Raw genomic sequence first — 17,435 nt, 5'->3', positions numbered from 1 at the left:
AGCAAGTTGGTCTTTTCCCCAACATTTGACACATGAGAAAACCAAGGCTCAGAGATGTTACCTGTCTGGGGTGCTAGAGCCACATGGGCCGGAGGTGAGATTTGTCATAGATCTAACTGACAAAGATAAGCATTTTCTGCTCTGCCATGGCACGAGACGTCCAAACCTTTTTGCGCTGTCAGTGGTTTTATTGTGATGTATCTCGTCTTTGCAACCAGCTCTCAAGCTCTCCAAAGGCAGGGACAGTGTCTTCTGCAAGTCTGTGTCCCCCACCACCTCCCAGCTCCCAGCACGGGGTCTGACCTATGTTTTAAACAATACGATAGATGTCACATCACTATCGAGAATATGGTCCAGGCCAAAAGTCAGATGGTCCCCACCTGGAAGACTTTGCACGTGTGCTGGGGAGCGTGTTATACCTTGGAAAGACCTTTGGACACCCAGCTTTTCCCCCATGCTCCCCTGGCTGTCCCGCCTCTCTGTGGGGATCACCAGCCTCAACCCCACACATCTGCTGTCAGTGCTTGGGTGACACCTTCCAGGCGCTCAGCTTGCTTTTGTTTTTGCAGGCAGCAAGAATCCCAAGATTGCCTTGAAACTCGCTGAATTCCAGACTGACAGTCAGGGCAAGGTAAGGGAACCTGGTACGTCCCAGAGAAGCATCCAGATGAAGAGGGAGGGGCCAGGTAGACAGCCAGGCGGGACCAGCAGGCCGTTTGCCTCCATCCTGGGGCCAGGTGCTGCCCTTGGCCATGGCTACAGGTGATCCCTTCATCCCCAAGTCTCCATCTGTGAAACGAGTCACGGTGAGCCTAGTCTCACCTGCTTCCCAGGGTGGCTGTGGGACTCAAGGAGATACACCAATGAATGAGCTTCGAGCATAGCGGCAGGGTGTGTTCAAGCCTCACAGGAGGGTGGGACTTGCAGGACCAGCAGTCCGCTCTGTCCAAGCTTCTAGAACAGAGAACTCTGTGGCACAGATGTCTCAGGGACCCCGAGCTTGGACGGGGCAGCTCCCCCATCCCAGCATTTTGGGCAGATCCTCACAGGTCACTTCACTGGACCTCTCAATTGCTGTGGGATGGGCATTGTTCTGGATCCTTCTCTCAATCACCTCCTAGACATCAAGGACAAGGGGTCCTCTTCACCCAGGGAGGTGGCATGTGGAACTCCACATCCATGAGGTGGCATCAGGTGGCAAAAGCCGTCATCACCCCGAAGCCAAGCAGTCACTAGCTAATAATCTGTGACCACATCCCCCTAGGCTCCTGCCCCAGCCCAACACCTCCCCGTCTGTCGGGACTCTGCCCTCCCTGCGGGTGCTTTGATTGCCGAGTGCTAGTGAGCTCTCTCGGGAAACTGCATATCCCACAAGACAGAGGGGTTGGTGAAGTTCAGCTTGCAGGCCGAGCCCTGGCCAAAGAAGCTATGGCAGAGAGGAGCCATTGACCAAGGGGATGCCAGGTGTCCAGAGAAGACCCCACATGACAGAGGAGAAGAGCTGGGACAAGCTGAGGAAGCACTTATGTCCTCGTGCAAGAGTAATTTTTCACATCATATAACATTTCAGGGGAGATGTAAGATAAAATCTGCCTATTTTTGTAATCTAGGGGGGTCACATTTTGTTTTCAGCATGATGAGCCCTCACCAGACCTCTTTTGCACTCTTGACTGGAACATTCTGGCAGATTTTAGGCGGATCTGCCATAAGCTGCACTGCTGGGGTCCATGTGAAAGCCCCCGCCAGGCTGTTTCCAGCAGTTTCTGGCCCTCTCAGATGTGCGGGGTCCTTAGGTGGGCGTGAGTTGTGCCAGTCGGACAAAGCCAGCGGATAGGGGGCTAGCACCGCTCAAGTGCCAGCAGGGAGTCCCTGCCTTCCTTTCTCCCTTTGGTCCCCTGAGTAGATGCCACACCAGCCCCATTTAGGCTTGAGGAAGCCACAGGTTCTGGCGGCTGTGTTTGTCCAAGGCCACCTGGCTGTATGGAGACAGCCACACCAGAACCTTTGGCTTTCAGCACCAGCTGGGGTGCCCTGGTGGGCTCGCCTAACCTGTCTGCTCCCGTTGGGTGACTATAGTAGTTTCTTAGGGCCACCATAGCAAAGTAGCACAAATTGAGCAGTTTAAACAACAGAAATAGCTTAAACAGCAGAGATGTATAATCTCACAGTTCTGGAGACTAAAAGGCCAAAATGTAGGTGTCGGCAGGCCGGTTCCTCCTGAGACTGGGAGGCAGCATCTGTTCCAGGCCTCTCTCCTTGGCTGGTAGATGGCATCTTCTCCCTATGTCTCTTCATAAGACAGTTTCCCTGTGTGCTTGTCTGTGTGCACACCTCTCCCTTCTTTAAAGACACCAGTCACACTGGATCAGGGCCCACGCTGCTCTAGTATGACTTCATCTTAACTCATTACATCAGTGAGCCCCTTATTTTCAAGGAGATTACATTCTGAGGTCCTGGGCAGTAGGACTCCAACACAGGAATTGTGGGGGAGGGTCCCAACTCAACCCCACCCAGCACCATCTTTAGGCAGCGCGTGGGTGGCAGGAACATGACCTGAATCCACTTCCCTTTCAGATTGTCTCGGCCCAGGAGAAGGAGCTGGTACAGCCCTTTAGCTCACTGTTCCCGAAGGTGGAATATATCGCCAGGGCCGGGTGGACCCGGGACGGCAAGTAGTGAGTGTCTCCATGTGATGTCACCCTGGGCATTCACATTTGGGGCCCGGGGACCCTGGGTGGACCCTCGAATCTGTCCTCCCAGCCTTTCTTGCCATCCTGTCTGCTCCCGAGTCTTCTCACAGTGCCTCAGCCAGAGCAGGGCTCAGCCCACCTGCCTCCCTTGTTTCTGAGGATGCCTAACCTCACCCAGTTGGCGGACAACAAACTGGGCTTCTACATCCCAGTGTGGGTACCACCGGGTCATCTTGACCACGTTTCCCAGACAGGGCCTCAGACCTGAAGAGGTGATTTCCAGTGGCCCCAGGCCCCAGGTCATAAGGAGCACTGAGTCCCCAAATAGCAGTCCTCCCTTACTTACTGTTCGACCCTCCTACCTATGTCAAGGAGAAAAATCTCTTTAACACCTCTCTATACCAGGGGCCCCAAACTGCAGTGGCCAGATTCAGCTCGCCACCCATTTTTGTGAGGCCCGTGAGCTCAGAATGGCTTTCACACTTTCAAATGATTGGTGGGGGGAAGAGGGGAGATCCAAAAAAGAAGAATATTTCATCACTTGTGAAAACAATATGAAGGTCCAGAGTTTAATCCCTGCAGCCACAAGAAGAGAAAAGAAAAAGCTAATCTTACGAAATTTACATCCTGGGGTCCATACATAGGGTTTTTTTTTTTTTTTTTTTTTTTCAGAAAGGGGGTTGCAACCCCCTTTCTGAAAAAAAAAAAAAAACCTTTTTTTGGAACCCCGGGAGGAAAATTTCCAAAAATAACCTTTTTTTTTTTTTTTCAGAAAGGGGGTTGCAACCCCCTTTCTGAAAAAAAAAAAAAAACCTTTTTTTGGAACCCCGGGAGGAAAATTTCCAAAAATAACCTTTTTTTTTTTTTTTCAGAAAGGGGGTTGCAACCCCCTTTCTGAAAAAAAAAAAAAAACCTTTTTTTGGAACCCCGGGAGGAAAATTTCCAAAAATAACCTTTTTTTTTTTTTTTGTTTAGTAAGGGGATTGCAACCCTCGGCACGGTGTTGTCTGCACCACGCTCAGCCAGTGAGCGCACCGGCCATCCCCATATAGGATCCGAACCTGCGGCCTCAGTGCCACCAGCGCCACACTCTCCCGAGTGAGCCACGGGGCCGGCCCTCTGTACATAAAGTTTTATTGGCACACAGCCACGCTCATTCCTTTACGGGTTATCTACAGCTGCTTTCTTGCTACAACAGCACAGTTGGGTAGTCCCGTCAGAGACTGGCCTGTGAAGCCACAAATATTTCCTACCAGACCCTGTTTTATGGAAACCATGTCTACCCCCTGCCCCAGACACTTGCTGGGTCCCCTTCCCAGCAGACTTCAGGCTTAGCGCCTCAGGCAGGCCGTGGGCTGCGATTAGGACTTCTGCAGGCCTCTGAGGCCTCCGGCTTCTTATCTTCTCCTCTTAGTGCCTGGGCCATGTTCCTGGACCGTCCCCAGCAGTGGCTGCAGCTTGTCCTCCTCCCCCCAGCCCTGTTCATCCCGACGACCAAGAGCGATGAGCAGCGGGAGGCCTTCTCCAGGGCTGTCCCCAAGAATGTCCAGCCATATGTGGTTTATGAGGAGGTCACCAGCGTCTGGATCAACGTAAGGGGGGGAGTGCTGGGTGTGTCCCAGGGGTCACGCTCTACCCTACCCCCAGGTCCCCAGCCGGGTGTGTGGAAGTGTCCCTAGGGCTGGGCCATCCCCAGCCAAGGAGAGAGGGAGACCAGGTGGCTGGTGAGCCTGGCCAGCATCCCGGCCTCAGCCACCCCCACCTTCTGACTGCATCTCCTCTCTCTCTTCTGTCCCAACAGGTCCATGACATCTTTTATCCCTTCCCCCAGTCGGAGGGAGGGGAAGAGCTCTGCTTTCTCCGTGCCAACGAGTGCAAGACCGGCTTCTGCCACTTGTACAAAGTCACCGTGGTCTTAAAACCCACTGGCTATGACTGGAGTGAGCCCATCAGCCCCAGGGAAGGTGAGCAGAGCCTGACAAGTGTTCCTGCCTCATGGAGTTAGTCACCAGTGGCTCAGTGACCCTGCCACTGCCAGAGCATGCCCCTTAGGAGAGAGAGCAGGGATGAGTAAACCTCCCTCCCCCACAGATCATTCATGACCTGGCGGGGGTCACAATAGCCAACTAGTGGCTTACTCCATTAGCGGTTATTTATTGAGCACCATTTGCCTGATCAGGGGTTGGCCCTAAAGTTGTATCTGGCCCACCAGCTGTTTTAATCAATAAAGTTTTATTGGCACACAGCCATGCCCATTCGCTTAGGGATTGTCCGTGGCTGCTTTTGTGCTACAACCGCACAGTTCAGTAGTCACTACAGAAACCCTGTATCTCCCAAAGCCACAAATATTTGCTCTCCGGCCCCTCATAGAAAGTTGTTGACCCCTGCTCCATGGATATAATTGTGAAAAAAGAGAAATAAAAATCCCTGCTCTTGTGGAGCATTTTAGTGGAGGGGACAGGCAGTAATCCAAAAACAAGTAGAGGTGCTATCTCAGGAGTGACGAGCATGAAGGGTGAGAGGCCTTCTTTCTGGAAGGGGAGGTTAGGAGGAATCTCTGGGTGACGTGCCATGGAGCAGAGACCTGGAGGAGGTGACAGAAGGAGCCACACGGTGCACTCCAGGCCAAGGGCACAGCCCATGCAAAGGTCCTGAGGCAGGACCATGCCTGGTGTGTTGGAGGAACAGTGAGGAGGCCTGTGTAGCTGGGGCAGAGAGAGGAGGGGGAGAGGGAGGTGGCAGGGAAGGGAGGGGACAGGGCAGGTCGTGCAGGGCCTGGTGGGCTGCCGGGAGGACTTGGGCTTTTACCCCAGGGGAAACAGGAAGTCATTGTTGTTAGGTGGGTTTGAAATGATGCCTCTGGCTGCCATGGAGTGCGGGCTGAGGGGCTAGGAGAAGTAGCAGGCCTGGGGTCCTGGCAGTGGGGCTGAGCTGTTCCAGTGGATTCGGTGCTGCATGTGCAATGACTCCTGAGCCAACGTGGCTTGCTGGTGCAATGGGTGTGGGGTCTGAGAGAAGGATGTGGGCTGGGTGCCTGGGAGGTGTCCAGAGGTCCAGTCTGAGGCAGAAGGCTCTGAGAGGGCCCGTTTTAGGAGAAAAGAATCCGTAGTTGGCTTTTAGATGTGTTCAAGTTAAAGTGTCCAGTAGCAGAGAGTCCACAGGGGCTGGTTCCCAGGTCCAGAGTTCTTGGAGCACAGTAGATTCCCAACGGGAGCATGAGTCTCCTTGCTCACGTATGGTTTCTCAGCCTTGGCGCTGTACAGAGCACCAAAGGGGTACGTCTGGTAGAAAGGCAGTGTGGTCTGAGAGCTCAGCTGAGCTCCTCTAGGTTAGAGCAGATCTCTGCCTGGGCGCTGTGGCCATCGGGGTTGGATCACTCTGCGGTGGGGCAGTCCTGGGCACTGCAGGTGCTGAGCAGCGTCCCTGGGCTCCACCCACTGCATGTCAGGAGTCACCCCCCCCATCGTGACAATCACAGATGTCTCCAGACATGGCCCAGTGTCCCCTGGGGGGCAGGATCACCCCAAGTAACCCCAACAGTTTAGAGGCTGAGCCACAGACAAGAGTAAGTCAGCCACCAGAGCAACAGACAGAGACCCAAGGGAGGGTGGCTTTCAAGAGCCAGGGGAGAAAGCACGTTGGCAACAGGCAGTGCCACAGCGGCAGCCAAGGAGGACATGACACGCTGTGACCGTGGACTCGGGCCGTCAAGGCTGTCCTCATGGTCATCCCTTGGGGCGGATGCAGCCGTCACAGCTGGCCAAGCTATCTCCAAGGAGAGCTTTCTATGGCTCATTGGAGTTTTGTTTTTTGGTGTATTGTCTGTGTGGTGGAGCCACCACTCCCTAACATGGGGAATTTCACTTAAAAATCCTCATTCCTGCCTCCTGTTGAAACACGAGTGAGGAGCAGGCAGAGGGAGTGTCAGGACGAGACATACGGCTCTCACTGCCAGGGTCACAGCCCAGGGCAGGGCTGCGCAGATGTTGAGGGCAGGACCCTTGGGGCCTGAGAAATGTGGGCTCAAACCCAGAGGCCTCACAGAGGGTGGGGCGGCAGCAGAATGACTTGGGGCCGGGCCGGCCTGGGGCGGGAGGCTGTGGTCAGTGGGTGGCTGGCGCAGTAGGGCTCCCCAGCCTGCACGCTCCTCTGCGGGCAGGAGTATTGGTCATAGGCTGGGGTGGGGGCAACTCTGTCCTCTAGTCTTGTTGCAACAAGGAACTCTGCCCAACCTCTACCCCAGGAGAAGGCTACGTCTGCTCATCCTGTGCTGTGTGTGGGCAGGAAATGTGTCCCTTCCATGGTGCATGTTTGCAATAGTTTCCTTTAAACCCAAAAGGATATGAGAGAAAAATGAGCTATCACCAGTAAACTGTCTTTATGCCTTTCTAATATGTGCCAACAAACATCCAAGTTATTATTTACCTGGTGAAAAACTGAAAGCGAGGTCTATCCCCAGCAGAAAAAAAGAAGGAAAAACCTATCATGCAGGCACAGCCAGGCCTTTGCCTGTAGCCAGGATGCTTTCATCAAAGTCTGGTCCTGAAAAATCCCATCATGGCCTAAGAGGTCACAGGCCTGGGCCTGGCAGGTGGCTTTTTGTCTCCCGTGCTGCACACCTGTATGTTGTTTGACCTTGGAACGGTTCTCACATTAGGAAATTCTGATACACATCTAGATGCCTGGTTGTTGCTGAGAAGTGCTGGGCCTGCCATCCACATGGCAGGAACTTGCCCCACAGCCCCCGTGGCCGGTCCGACAGGTCCCCACCTTGTCCATGGCTTGGACTCAGCCAGCCCACCCCTCCCATCATCCCTCTGGTGTCTGTTCCTGTCTGAGTTTGCCGCAAACCCAGGTTGTGGCAGTTCTGTGGTGAAAGTTTGCTTGGGTGACACTTGGCCTCGGTGGCTTTGGGTCCCTGCTATTGTTTCCTGGGTCCCTTCACTTCTTTCCCTTTCCTTACTTCCAGATGAATTTAAATGCCCCATTAAGGAGGAGATCGCTCTGACCAGCGGTGAATGGGAGGTTTTGGCCAGGCACGGCTCCAAGGTACCAGAGTCTCCTCGCAGCCCTTCCCTCCGCCCTGCACGCACATGTGTATGTTCACGCATGTGCACATGCGCACACCCTCCAGCCCCTGCAGGTCTGTGGCTTCTCTCTTTTCTCCCTTGCTCCTCCACTTCCCTCTCTGTTCCCTCCTCACTGCTCAACACACCCAGGGGCTGGGGGCTCTGGTTCTGACCAGCTGAAGAGGAAGAAGCGTCGCAGTCCTGAGCCAGGATCCCGGTGGGGAGGGCCTAGGCCATTCTCTGTGCTGCCTGAGGGCTTCAGTTCTCCTCCTCCTGCTCCAGAAAGCCACCTCTGCCCAGTAGCACAGTTTGTCAGGACATTCCTGCCTGCAATAGGATTGTCATGCAGCTGCCGACCACAGCCCATCCCACACCAGCCCTTGGGAAGTTTTCAGACAAAAGGTACAGCTGAAGCTCTCCCCAAAACCCCAGCATAAAAATTCAGCAAGACTCTGCCTTGGACCGAGGTGTCTGCACCAGGGTCTAGTTCCACAGAATTCCAAATTTTTTAGAGGAACTCCTTGATCTAACTTCCTGGATCCCTACCTCACACCAAAACAGATGCCTCCCAGACCAAAGACTTAAATTTGAAGAATGAAACCCTCCATAGGGCTAACAAGAGCTGTAGGTGAACATCACGATAGCCTGAGGTGGAGAAGCCAGTGCACCCCTACTCAGGGCTGGCAGGAGAAGGGGAGCCTGACACTCCAGTCAGCACAGTTGGGGCAACAGGGCTTAGCTTTTCTGGGGGCAGAGGTGCTGTGTGTGTTACAATGTCCATATGCATCTCGTCTGACCCAGAAACCCCAGTCTAGGTGTGGACCCATGCAGGTCATCCTGGAGCACATTCGAGATATTTGCACACTCATGTGCTTCTCAGCATCGTTTGTATGATGGAAGTGACAGATGGTTTCTGACTGACGATGGTTTGACTTTTGATTTTTCAACTTCATGATGGGTTTATGGGGACATTGTCTCATCATAAGTCAAGGACTTTGTTACCACTTACGACGGGGTTATGGTTTCTGCTGAGCATGAATCACTTTTGCATCATCATACAGTCAAGCCATCATAGGTTGAACTGTTGTAAGCTGGGGACCATCTGCTGTGTTCCCAGCATTAAGTGCATTTTTTACTTACGACACTGTCAACTTATAATGGGTTTATGCGGACATAGCCCCGTTGTAAGCCTAGGAGCATTTGTAGCTGTCAGTAGCCACCTGAGCGAGTGAGAGAGGAAGGACAGGGGTAGGTCCAGGTTATGTAGGTGGCCAGTAGATCACACTGGAACCACGCCCATCTGAACACCCTGTCGCTGTCTTGGAAAGAGGTCACTGAATTGTCAGGGAAAGAAACAGGCCCCTTTCTGTAGTTTCATATCCACATCTTTATTTGCTAAGTGAGAAGGTCAGGAGGTGGGCCACCAAAGGTTAAACCACAGTCAGTGGTCACCTGCTGTACATCTCCCTGCTGTGGCTCAGCTGGGTCACCAGAGTCACCCCCAGCTCATAGCCTGGCTTGATCCCTCACTGGGTGGGGACTATATAAGTCTTAGTTTCCTCAATTGTAAAAATGGGGATATTAAATAGCTCTAAGCCTTCCATCTTTATAGCAGAGTGTCTTCCCCCCTCGGCACTGTGGATATGTGGGGCCATATCACTCTGTGGCAGGGCCGTCCTGGGCACTGCAGGTGCTGAGCAGCATCTCTGACCTCCACCAGCTCCATGCCAGGAGCTCCCTCCCACCGCAGTGATGACAACCACAAATGTCCCCAGACATGGCCCAGTGTCTGCTGGGGGCAGAAGCACACGCATACCCCATAAGGACACTGCTTTAAAGTAATTTGAAGCCTTCAGCACAGGTGTGTGGTATGCACAAGAGACAATATTACTTCTGTATCATTTTGAATGTTTTACCATTTGCACGTCTTATCATTTTACCCTGAAATTAAGAAGAAGAAGAAAAAAAAGAAGCATTTTAAAAGTTAGAAAAGCAAAGTGTGTCCTCCAAAGTCCCCATCGAGGGCTGTGCGCTACAGGTAGCCTTCGAGCCAGGCCTCACTGAGGACGAGTCTCAATGAGCGCCACCTATGCTGGGACATGGCCCCGGCCCCCAGCCCTTGCTGGTGCCACTCTCAGGAAAGCCCCAGGGCCCTGGTGGTCTCGCCGCAGCCAGAAAGGGCTTCCCCCTGTGTGCACATCTTCTCACGTCCTCATGACCAAACCAGCACATAACTACCTGTGGTTTGGGATTTTCCAGCAGAGCCTCTATTTCTAGAAACCCTGAAGGTAAAAGGTACAGTAACAGTGAATACATAAGTATTCATTGTAAAAATCGAATTGTTCCAGATGAGACTAAGATTGGAATCTCCTGTCAGCCTTGCCCCTGACACCAATAACTTCTTCCCCTCCTCTGAAATGATCACTGCAAATCTTCGCACATGAGGACAGGTCTCCCCAGGAAATACACAGCATCACCATTTTAAGGAGTCTGTAGGGTTTTTTTCGAAAATGTGAGTTTATGTGGCCACACATAATTGTGCAGTGGTTATGGAACCAGTCCCACCTTTTTGGACATTGAAGTTGTTACTATTTACTTTAATTAATTAATTAATTTATTTATTTATTTGGTGGTTGGCCAAATAAATAAATCCAGACCCTTCACCTTCATGTTACCAACACCGTGCTGTAACCAAATAAGCTAACTGGCCAGCCCCTCGTTGTTACCCTTTTTTTTTTTCCCCCCAAATCTTAACATTTCGAGCATCCTCATCCTTACATTTTGGATGCCTGGCAGGCGAATTCCTGAGGAGCAGTCCCCAGGAGCGTAATTAGGAGGTCAAGGCTGAGCCTTTTTTTTTTTGTAGGAGTTTTGCCTCCAGGCTGTCAGGGTGGCCCCCACATCTGCACACGCCCCACAAGTCTGAGCCTCAACAGCCCCCCAACCCTAGATGGCTGCTTGCCCGAGGTTCCTTCACGTCCCTTGGGGTCCCCGGTCACCACCTCCCCTGGCCTCTCAGGCCCTGACACAGGGACAGTGCCCTCCTACCCATGCATGAGGGAAGAGCTGGTCCTCCATAGCCTCTGAGTTCCTCTGAGGGTGACTGGTCAATGTCCACTCACCCCCAACAGCAGCATTTGTTTGGCACTTCTTGTGACAATCCCTCCTTTAGCCTCTGCCCCAGGCCCTGTGCTCTCCCCTCCCGCGTCAGCGTCCAGTGTTGGAGTTCTGATTCTGAGTCCCCCCCAGAGAACTTGCAGTCAGCCCACCTAGATCGGGGTCTGCTCCTGGTCCCCGGCGTCAGATACACATATCTCAGAGACAATTCATCTCCAGCCAGTGGGCTAAAGCCACACTTGGGGGAGAACGGGTCCCCTGTCTGCAGCAGGCTGGGCCCTGCTGCCGTGGGGCAGGGAGGCTTGGGAAGCCAGGGCCGGTTGGGGCCGCGTCATGAGGAGCCCCCTGTCCCCCCGCAGATCTGGGTCAATGAGGAGACCAAGCTGGTGTACTTCCAAGGCACCAAGGACACGCCGCTGGAGCACCACCTGTACGTGGTCAGTTATGAGTCAGCAGGCGAGATTGTGCGCCTCACCACACCTGGCTTCTCCCACAGCTGCTCCATGAGCCAGGTGGGCACCCCCAACCCCAAGTATCCCCACACCACTACCCCTGCACCTGCCTGGCAGCTCCCCAAGGGCCAGGCACAGGCTGAAGGTCATTATGTCACCTCTCTTTCTTACAACAGCCCCAAGGCAGGCAGTTCCTACCCACCTCCCAGGTAGGGGGAGGAAGGGAGTAACGTGCCCACCCCCACCCCTCAAGACAGTAAGGGATGGAGACACTCGGAGCCTATCCACTTAGCCTTGGTGCTGCTACTCTGTGTGCAGAGGGATGCACCCCTTAGCCTCTCTGAACATTCTAGAACATCAGGCAGCAGACCTGCAAAGCACCACTCCTGGTCCAGGGCAAGAGTGTGGGTTTAGAGGCCAAGCCTTGGGCTCTGGCTTTGGACCAATCCAGGTCCTTTGGTCATGCCCTGTGGGTCCCTGGCCAGGGGACGATTTCTCTCAGCCTCTGTTTCCATATCTGCAAAACAAGGCGATGCTAGCAGCACCCATTGGATGTAGGTGGATGGGGTTTTGAGGCTTCCACAAGCAAGCACAGGGTGAACACAGCGAATAACTCAGGTGCTAGAGGCAAAGAGAGGGACGCCCCCTGAGAGCAGGATGGGTGGCCAGGATGATGAGGACACTGGCATCCCGCCATGCTCAGTGCCCCCATCCTGCCCGCAGAACTTTGACATGTTCGTCAGCCACTACAGCAGTGTGAGCACACCGCCCTGTGTGCACGTGTACAAACTGAGCGGCCCTGACGACGACCCCCTGCACAAGCAGCCGCGGTTCTGGGCCAGCATGATGGAGGCAGCCAGTGAGTAGCTCCTTCCCTGGCCCCTTCCCCTGGAAGCCTCAGCTTGTCTGTCTGTGAAATGGGTCGCTGCATCCCATTAAATTGTGTGAGGGAGATGGAGCCACCTGGTAGGTGGGAGGAAGCAGCCTGGAGCCCACCTGCTCACCTTCTCCAGTGCCCAGACCCCTCCAGGAGCCCTGAGAGCTCATCATAGGACATCACCAGCGGCCCCCACTGTCTGTGTGCCCTGCTGCTTGAGACTGCCTCCAGTCTGAGCTGCAGTATGCGGGGCGGGGATTCCATTCAGGAAGTGACTATCTGCCAGACAATAATAATGAGCAAGACACAGACCCCATCCTTGGGAAGCCCACAGGCCAGTGGGAAGGTCAGTGAGTAGACACTTTGAACACGGACCAACGTCAAGTTCAAATCCCCCTACCATCCCGCCAAAATAATAAAATAAAATGAACATGCAGATGGGACACACTCCCCACCCGAGCCAGCTCCAAACCTGCCATGGTTCTCAGTTTTAACGCTCCATCCTTTCTCCCTCGCTTTGGGGTCCTGGCTACCCCAGCATAGGCCACAGGGACCCCTGGACAGGGTGTCCTTGTGCTCAGAGGCAGCTGCTACCACAGCACCTGCACAGAGACATGCCGAAGCCTGTGCTTGTGAAAGAAGCACAGGGACGGATGGTCCCAGAGGGGCCTCAGGGCAGCAAGAAGCTCCCAACAACTTGCCCAAAATCTGGAAGGTCCGTAGAAGGAAAACAGTGCTTAGCACTGTGAACCATTTAGTAAAAAAGATGACCTAGCCAGGCCCCTACTCTGCCATGTTGGTGGGTTTCCAGAACATTCTACAAAATAAAAATATTGACGTGTGGGGTGTTTTGCAGGTTAGCAAGCATTTTGTGATACCATCCCCCCCGGAGCATAAGTAGATACAAGGCCTACTCCCTCCCTCCTCAGTCCCCACTGAAACAGTCAACAACTTGGGACCTGGTTTTACAGATGAGAAAACTGAGGCCAGGAAGGGCTCACCAAGGCACCAGCACAGCAGCGAGGGGCAGGGATCAGAGCACAGGTGCCCATGTCTGGAAGGTGAACGAGGGCACCGTTTCCTGAAACTCCGCATTTGGGCTACGTTGTCACCTGTATCAGGAATTGACCAACTGCAGCCCGAGGGCCACATCAGCCACCCACAATCATTTATGGGTTGCCCGTGGTTGCTTTTGGGCCACAACAGCAGAACTGAGTAGTTAGGACAGACATACAAAATCAGGCCTGCCAAGCTGAAAATATTCCCTGTCAGGCTGTTTACAAGTAAACTTCTGCTGTCCCAACCTGTATGTATTACTGTTTACTTGTTTTCCTTTAAATCGACTCACTCCTCTTACTTTCATAAACTTATTTAAGGAAAAACCTTGGCCCCACCATACGATTGGACAACAGTGTTGCTTTGCAAACATAACAGTGACCGTAAAAACCAGTGAGAAGCAGAGCATAAAACTAGCCAGTAGCCAATTTCTAGAGGTGGTGTTGCCTTTGTAGGTCACCAAGTGGCAGGGGGCTGCTGAAGACGGGTCCAGCCAGACCCGTCTTTCCCCTTGGGGTCATGAGGAGGATACAAGGAAAGCCGGAAGAGGATTAGCTTTCTTGACATGGGGATCCAGGAATCACTGTCTAAATTTTCCCCCTCGCTGCCCTCAGTGGCATCTGTGCCCATAGAGTTCTGTGTTCGATAATCTCCAGAGGCATGATGTCCAGCTCCAAGATTCTGATAAGCCCTCAGGAAGCCCAGAAGGCGAGGGGGGCTTCAGGTCCCCGCTCCGAGGCTAGGTGCAAGGCGTGGACTGTGGGTGTCGGCCACACAGGGCCACATAGCCACGGCCCGTCTTGCGCAGGCTGCCCTCCGGATTACGTGCCTCCGGAGATCTTCCACTTCCACACGCGGTCGGATGTGCGCCTCTACGGCATGATCTACAAGCCGCATGCTGTGCAGCCCGGGAAGAAGCACCCCACCGTCCTCTTTGTGTATGGAGGCCCCCAGGTGGGTGCCAGGCCTGCTCCCCGGACCCCCCACCCCTCCGCCCGATCTTCCAGGGGAGGGCCGAGGAGGCCCCTGGCCACCTTCCTCATGCCCCCCAACCCCACTCTGCCACTTGTGTCCTGACCACACAGGGATCTCAGGGGGCCCTTGCTCCTGCCTCTGTGTCCATTTGCACGCCCTTCCCTCCTGAACGCTTCCCCCATCACCTGCTGACTCCAGTGTCCCTTTGGGCTTTCTGACCCAGCAGTGACCCATGTTCACCCTGGCGACCAGCTTGGGACAGAGGTGGCCATGGGCCTTGAGTCCAGTTCCCTGGGAAGGGGGCAGGGCTGGGCAGCCAGATTGGCAGGTGGATCCACCTAAGAATGTAGTTCTCAACCGGGGGCACTTCTGTCCCCCATCCCCAGGGCATTTCTGGTTGTCACGACTGGGGGTGCTCCTGGCATGGAGTAGGTGGAGGCCAGGGACTCTGCTCAGCACCTGCAGTGCCCAGGACAGCCCCACCACAGAGAATGATCTAGCCCCAAATGTTAGTTGTGCCACAGTGAGAAACCCTGGTTTTAGTCACATTACTGGAAAAAATAACTATCCACACCCACCAGTTTCTTGTGACTGTTTTCTGAAGATAACTGGAACAGGGGGGCTATGGCTGAAGACACAAGGGAGTAATCCCCAGCAAGGGCCTGGGGCAGTGGCCTGGCTGAGGGGGGGCTGTCCCTCTCTCCTGAGAACATCCCAAGCACAGAGCCTGATGCACAGCAGGCCCCCATTTGACCTTGTCGCTCCCCAAGTGTCCAGAGCCTTCCAGGGCCATCCAAAGCCACCTTCATGACAAAGTTCAGCTGCCTAATTAGGCTCTAAGACCCCAGCCTGTCCCCATTCCTTATCCGCTGCCATCTGGCTGCTGCCTGGCCCGCCCCACCAGTTGTCTCTCGCTGGATTGTGCATCTCTCACACAAAGCCTGCCCCATGCAGGTGCAGCTGGTGAATAACTCATTCAAAGGAATCAAGTATCTGAGGCTCAATACGCTGGCGTCCCTGGGCTACGCCGTGGTTGTGATCGATGGCCGGGGCTCCTGTCAACGAGGGCTTCGGTTCGAAGGGGCCCTGAAAAACCAAATGGTAACTTCTCCTCTCAGTCACTGTGTAGGGAAGGGAATCCTGGGCCATGTAAGCTCGGGCTATGGGGCAGCTTTGGGGCACGACACAGAGGATAGTTGTGGTCAGGAAGACATGGGCATAAGGGGGTTCCTGGGCTTTTGGAACCCAGGGAAACATCCTGCTCTGCTGCTCAGCTCTGAGCTGTGCTCCATGGGGACACAGGTATATCCATCCCACCTGGCACCTGAGCACATGGCATAGGGAGAGACTGTGGCCAGATGCAGCCAGACACTACAGTACAGGCCAGGTCTGCAGGGAATCCTGAGGGCTGAGCTGGACAAGGACTGGTGGCTGTAGAAGTGGAGCTAACAGTGATGGTGATGGTGGTGATGATGATGATGATAGTATTGATGGCATTGGCAGTGGAAATGATGGTGGTGGTAGTGATGGTGATGATTGTGGTGGAGATGATAACAGTGGTGGACATAATGGAGGAGGTGATGATGGTGATGGTGATGGTGGTGGTGATGATGGTGATGGTGGTGGTGGTGATGATGATGATGGTGATGGTAGTGATGATAATGGTGATGATGGTGATGGAGATGGGGATGATGGTGGTAGTGATGATGGTGATGATGGTGGTGGTGGTGATGATGGTGATGGTAGTGATGATAATGGTGATGATGGTGATGGGGATGATGGTGGTAGTGATGATGGTGGTGGTGGTGATTATGATGATGGTGATGGTAGTGATGATAATGGTGATGATGGGGATGATGGTGGTAGTGATGGTGGTGGTGATGGTGATGATGGTGGTGGTGATGATAATGGTGATGGTAGTGATGATAATGGTGGTGATGGAGATGGGGATGATGGTGGTGGTGATGGTGATGGTGGTGATGGTGATGGGGATGATGGTGGTGGTGATGATGGTGATGGTGGTGATGATGGTGGTGGTGATGATGATGATGGTGATGGTAGTGATGATAATGGTGATGATGGTGATGGAGATGGGGATGATGGTAATGGTGATGATGGTGGTGGTGGTGGTGGTGATGATGGTGATGGTGGTGGTGGTGATAATGGTGATGGTGGTGATGGAGATGGGGATGATGGTGATGGGGATGATGGTGATGGTCGTGGTGGTGATGGGGATGATGGTGATGGTGATGGTGGTGGTGGTGACGATGGTGATGGTGGTGATGGAGATGGGGGTGATGGTGGTGGTGGTGATGGTGGTGATGGTGATGGTGGTAGTGATGGTGATGGGTGATGGTGGTGATGATGGTGATGGTGATGATGGTGGTGATTATGGTCATGGAGATAGTGGTGGTGATAGTGATGGTGATGAAGATGTGGTGGAGATGATGGTGGTGATGGAGATGGTGGTAGAGATGGTGATGATGGTGATGGAGGTGATGGTGGTGATGATGATAATGGTGGAGATGGTGATGAAGATGGTGGTGGAGTTGATGATGGTGGAGATGGTAATTGTCTCAGTCTGTGCAGCTATAACAAAATACCACACACTGGGTAATTTGTAAAGAACACAGATTTACTTGTCAGAGTTCTGGAGGCTGGGAAGTCCAAGATCAAGGCACCAACAGGGCCGGTGTCTGGTGAGGGATGCTCTCTGCTTGAAAGATGGAACCTTGTTGCTGTATCTTCTGGCAGGGAGGAACGCTACGTCCTTGCATAGCAGAAGGGGTGAAAAACAGGCAAACTCCCTCCATCATGCCCTTCTGTAAGAGTGCACAGTCCCAGTGACCCAGTCACCCCCTAAAAGCCACACTTCTCCATACTGCAACATGGGGATTAAGTTTCAACATGAGTTTGGGAGGACCACAAACATTCCAACCATAGCAGGGACATTGACAATGATGACCCCAGCTGTTCATCGAGCCTTTGCAGAGCCAGGCCTCTGGGCGCAGGATGCCGATGATCTCATTTTGTCCTCATGCCTACTGTCAAGTATGTGCTATTCATGTTAACATCCCATGAGCAAACTGAGGTCCTGAGATGGCACATGACTCATCAGGAGGTGGCAGAGTAGGGTTGGTGCTGTATCTGCCCAGCCACTACCCCCCCCACCCCACCCCCAGAGAGCAGGCAGGGTTTG

General features: G+C 53.6%; 1 protein-coding gene across 2 annotated transcripts in view; it reads left to right on the top strand.

The window, feature by feature from the left end:
• The window catches only part of DPP9 (dipeptidyl-peptidase 9), a 47,256-nt gene that overhangs the window by 23,194 nt on the left and 6,627 nt on the right, over positions 1-17,435 (top strand). For both annotated transcript variants that reach the window (XM_008587929.1, XM_008587928.1), the window contains 9 exons: positions 570-631; positions 2,575-2,675; positions 4,105-4,282; positions 4,492-4,654; positions 7,660-7,739; positions 11,236-11,388; positions 12,052-12,187; positions 14,070-14,215; positions 15,191-15,337. In XM_008587929.1, coding sequence (XP_008586151.1) covers positions 570-631; positions 2,575-2,675; positions 4,105-4,282; positions 4,492-4,654; positions 7,660-7,739; positions 11,236-11,388; positions 12,052-12,187; positions 14,070-14,215; positions 15,191-15,337 — 1,166 coding nt within the window. The remainder of the gene's footprint in view (positions 1-569; positions 632-2,574; positions 2,676-4,104; positions 4,283-4,491; positions 4,655-7,659; positions 7,740-11,235; positions 11,389-12,051; positions 12,188-14,069; positions 14,216-15,190; positions 15,338-17,435) is intronic.

The sequence above is a fragment of the Galeopterus variegatus genome, unplaced genomic scaffold (assembly GCF_000696425.1).
Source record: "Galeopterus variegatus unplaced genomic scaffold, G_variegatus-3.0.2 Scaffold4598, whole genome shotgun sequence".
Classification (NCBI taxonomy): Eukaryota; Metazoa; Chordata; class Mammalia; order Dermoptera; family Cynocephalidae; genus Galeopterus; species Galeopterus variegatus.
This window is presented reverse-complemented; position numbering and strand designations above follow the sequence as displayed.